This window comes from Myotis davidii, unplaced genomic scaffold (genome assembly GCF_000327345.1).
Source record: "Myotis davidii unplaced genomic scaffold, ASM32734v1 scaffold1561, whole genome shotgun sequence".
In the NCBI taxonomy this organism is placed as follows: domain Eukaryota; kingdom Metazoa; phylum Chordata; class Mammalia; order Chiroptera; family Vespertilionidae; genus Myotis; species Myotis davidii.
This window is the reverse complement of record NW_006291530.1, coordinates 120494-124066: the sequence shown is the minus strand read 5'-3', so window position 1 is coordinate 124066 and position 3573 is coordinate 120494. Positions and strand designations below refer to the sequence as shown.

Here is a 3573-nt window from a genome sequence, read left to right as displayed (position 1 = left end):
CCTGCTCCTCCTGGGCGCCATCACCCTCCACCTCGCCCCCTGCTGCCCCCTGCTGCGACCCCTGCAGCTGCCCGGGGACCCTCCCGCAGCGCCCCGCGGGCTCCTCGCTGCCCTCGGCCTGGGTCTCTTCGCGCGCCCAGCCTTCTTGGTTTTTGCTCTGGGCACGGCCCTGGTGGGGGGCGGGTACTTCGTCCCCTACGTGCATCTGGCCCCTCACGCTTTAGACCGGGGCCTGGCGGGGTACAGGGCCGCGCTGGTGGTGGCCGTGGCCGCGGTGGGGGATGCGGGCGCCCGGCTGGTCTGCGGGTGGGTGGCGGACCAGGGCTGGGTGCCCCTCCCGCGGCTGCTGGCGGTGTTCGGGGCTCTGACGGGGCTGGGGCTGCTGGCCGTGGGGCTGGTTCCCGTGGTCGGGGGTGAGGAGGCCTGGGGGGGCTCCCTGCTGGCCGCGGCCGGGGCCTACGGGCTGAGCGCAGGCAGCTACGCCCCGCTGGTGTTCGGAGTGCTCCCGGGGCTGGTGGGCATCGGAGGTGTGGTACAGGCCACCGGGCTGGTGATGCTGCTGATGAGCCTCGGGGGGCTTCTGGGCCCCCCGCTGTCAGGTAAGGGCCTGACTGAGCCAGCAGATCCCCACCCCGACCCCCATCCTGGGGTCCGAGGCTTCTAAATTCCTTCCCCCTTCCTCTCAGGCTTCCTCAGGGATGAGACGGGGGACTTCACGGCCTCCTTCCTCGTGTGTGGCTCCTTCGTCCTCTCAGGCAGCTCCATCTACCTGGGGCTGCCTGGGGCGCTGCCCTCCTGCAGTCCGGCCTCACCTCCAGCCACCCCTCCCCCTGAGAGGGGGGAGCTGCTCCCCGCTCCTCCGGGGGCCCTGCTGTCCCCAGGAGGCCCGCATGCCACCGCCGACACCTCCTGTTGACCATTTTCTTTTGGTTTGAGCCTCTCAATAAAAAATTTCCAATGTGTCTGCAAGCTCCAATGGTTAGCCCATCTAGGACGCTGAAAACTTTCTACTTAAGACATTCAAAAGGCCCCTCGGAAGGAACAGGATCCCATTAAGCCGGGGAGAGAGGCGGGTATCTGTCTGTCTAGTCAGTCCATTTCTCTTTGCCCACGTTGTTGCCATTATAACGGGGCGCCTTTGAGAAGTTGTCTGCCTGCCAGCTTCAATTTGTTTAAGGGAGAGGGAGCCTCATGGGTGCCATCTGCCCCATCCTCATTTCCTTGACTCAAAACTCTTCCCGTATCTCAACCGCATTCTATTGGCCTGCGGTGAATACAAGAATCCTCGACCCAGGCTAGGCTCTCTGAGCTTCCGCTCTCCCAAACTACCCCTGCCCCCACCACGTCCCCACCATTTCCTTCATTTCTCTTCTCAGTCACAGGGGCTAGTGGGAAAGAGGGAGGTCAGCGGGCAAGTGGGAGGAACTGTGGTCCAGAGAGCAGAGTCCAGGGTTAAAATGCTTGGAGTCCCCAGAGCTCCTGGACACTTCCCCTCTATCCCTCAGCCATGACCCGACTCAACCAACCCCAGCATTTGGCCTCCAGTTCTTTCTGAGTTTCTGATTATTATCCAGTTTTCTTATCCAGTTTTATCTCAAAGCGGCATCCCTCATCCCCAAACATCTGTCTTCAGAGAAGAAGCGTAGGAGGCAACACTAGAGATCGATCACTTGTAAAACATAATAAGTCTCTTGGCCTTTGATTTTCACAGTTGATTCACGGCTCACTGGAGCAGGCTGAACTCTTGGATCCTGCAGAAATGGTTGTGGAAGCCAAGAAGAGATAGGAGTTGGCACACACATCGCAGGAGCCCTGGGCAAGCTGTGGTGGAAGACAGATCAAGATGCTGAAGGCACTGTGGTTCCCTGGGCATCAATATGGGGCAGAAGACCCGGAGCTGCCCATCTCTGGCTTTCCGGGTCTTTTTGGAGTTCAGTCCTCTCCCAGCCCTTCCTTCGCAGGGGGACTCTGGTATCCGGTGCCTCTGTGCCAAGGTCCTGGGGCTTGGAGGTAGGAGCTGAGACGCAGAAGAAGTGGGGCAGCGTGATGAGAATTCCACTCCCTGCAAGAAGGAAGGCCCCGGCCACCACAAAGGAAGCTGTGTAGTTGCCTGTCACATCCCGGAGGTAGCCTACATCCAAGAGAGAAAAAGAACACACATGGGTGATCTGTTTCCTGGGACCGACGGCTCAGAGATATTTTGGGGCGGAAGGAGGAAAATGATCTGTAATCTGCCATCTTGGAAGAGTTAGAACTGCCAAGGTAGGACCAGATGCACTTGACAACTCTGGTGTCCCAGGGGGCTTCAGAGGTCGTGCCCATCACCTCCCTGCCTTCAGAAAGGCCCTCCATATCAGCCAGTGGGGATGTGGGGGTCCAGATTGAGGCAGGCACACCTGTGTCTTTCTTTCCGGCAACTGTGGCCCTGTCATCTAATAGTCGCTAGGGTCTGAAGGTTCTGGTATCTGAAGGCTGGAGAACTTTGACCACATGGCTCAGACATCTGAGCTGGGGCCAAATGGGCCAAGGGTAAGAGCAGGTCCAGACAAGTCTGAAAATCCAAGCGACAGGCATCCTACCGAGGGCTCCGCAGAGCTCATTTGAGTTTTTCCACAGCCCCAATCTCTTTGTCTCATGGGCCCACTTCAGGGCTGCTAATGATTGGTTATTCAGGCCATGTGGTATACCATACCATGTAAAGGGCAATATTTACATCCACTCTAATGTGAATAGTCCCCTCCCTGAATGGTATGACATGGCCATCTGGAAACCCCATCCCCCTTACCTGACAGAGGAGCCCCCAGCAGTCCCCCGATGCTCTCCACCATCTGCACCAGTCCCAGGCCACAGTATATCCTTCCAGTCCCCACCAGTTCAGGCAGCATGGAGAAGGCCAGTGGGGTCAGGGCCCCTGATGTAAAGCCATAGGCCACGGCCAGAGCCACCAGGGCTGTGGGAGCCTGAGCCACGGGGAACAGGGCCAGTGACACCCCGGTCAGGGTAGTCCAGAGCATCAGGAGCCGTGCCACAGGCCCTGGGACTATATCCCCTAGCCACCCAGAAACCACACGCCCCACGAGGTCAGAAATAGCAATCACCGAGAGGAGGAAGGCAGCAGGCAGTGGATCCCAATCCAGGTCCTGGAGATGGGCCACCAGATGCACATAGGGAATGAAGTAGCCGGTGTTGACCAGGGTGAGGGCAACAGTGTAACGGAGGAAGGGGCCATGATGGAGGAGGGAGGCGAGTTGGGCCCCAGGGCCAGCCACAGCAGGGTCCTCAGTCAGGGAGATTGGGCGGAGGAGGGCACCACAGGCCACCAGATGGAGGGAGATGGCAGACACCAACAGTAGGGTGCCCCGCCAGGCATAGTAGCTGAGCAGCCACTGGAAGAGTGGGGCAAAAGCAAAGGAGGAGAGGCCCACGCCAGTCAGTGCCAACCCCATGGCCAGGGATCGCAGGCGAGAGAAGTAACGAGACAGGCAGGCAAGTGTTGGTGTGAAGGTCAAGGCCCACCCAGAACCTGTAAAAGAAAACAAAAAAAACAATAATAATAAAGAGACAGAGAAAAGA

General features: G+C 58.8%; 2 protein-coding genes across 2 annotated transcripts in view; one reads left to right on the top strand and one right to left on the bottom strand.

Annotated features, from left to right (window-relative positions):
- The window catches only part of SLC16A11 (solute carrier family 16 member 11), a 2005-nt gene extending 1041 nt beyond the window's left edge, over positions 1-964 (top strand). Inside the window, exons 3-4 of the mRNA XM_015564713.1 lie at positions 1-599; positions 687-964. Of these exons, the coding sequence (XP_015420199.1) occupies positions 1-599; positions 687-916 (829 nt within the window). The 3' untranslated portion in view covers positions 917-964. The remainder of the gene's footprint in view (positions 600-686) is intronic.
- A 605-nt stretch (positions 965-1569) lies between these two features.
- SLC16A13 (solute carrier family 16 member 13) overlaps positions 1570-3573 on the bottom strand; it is a 3454-nt gene continuing 1450 nt past the window's right edge. Inside the window, exons 3-4 of the mRNA XM_006779510.2 lie at positions 2786-3523; positions 1570-2131 (exon numbers count right to left, since the gene is read on the bottom strand). Of these exons, the coding sequence (XP_006779573.2) occupies positions 1839-2131; positions 2786-3523 (1031 nt within the window). The 3' untranslated portion in view covers positions 1570-1838. The remainder of the gene's footprint in view (positions 2132-2785; positions 3524-3573) is intronic.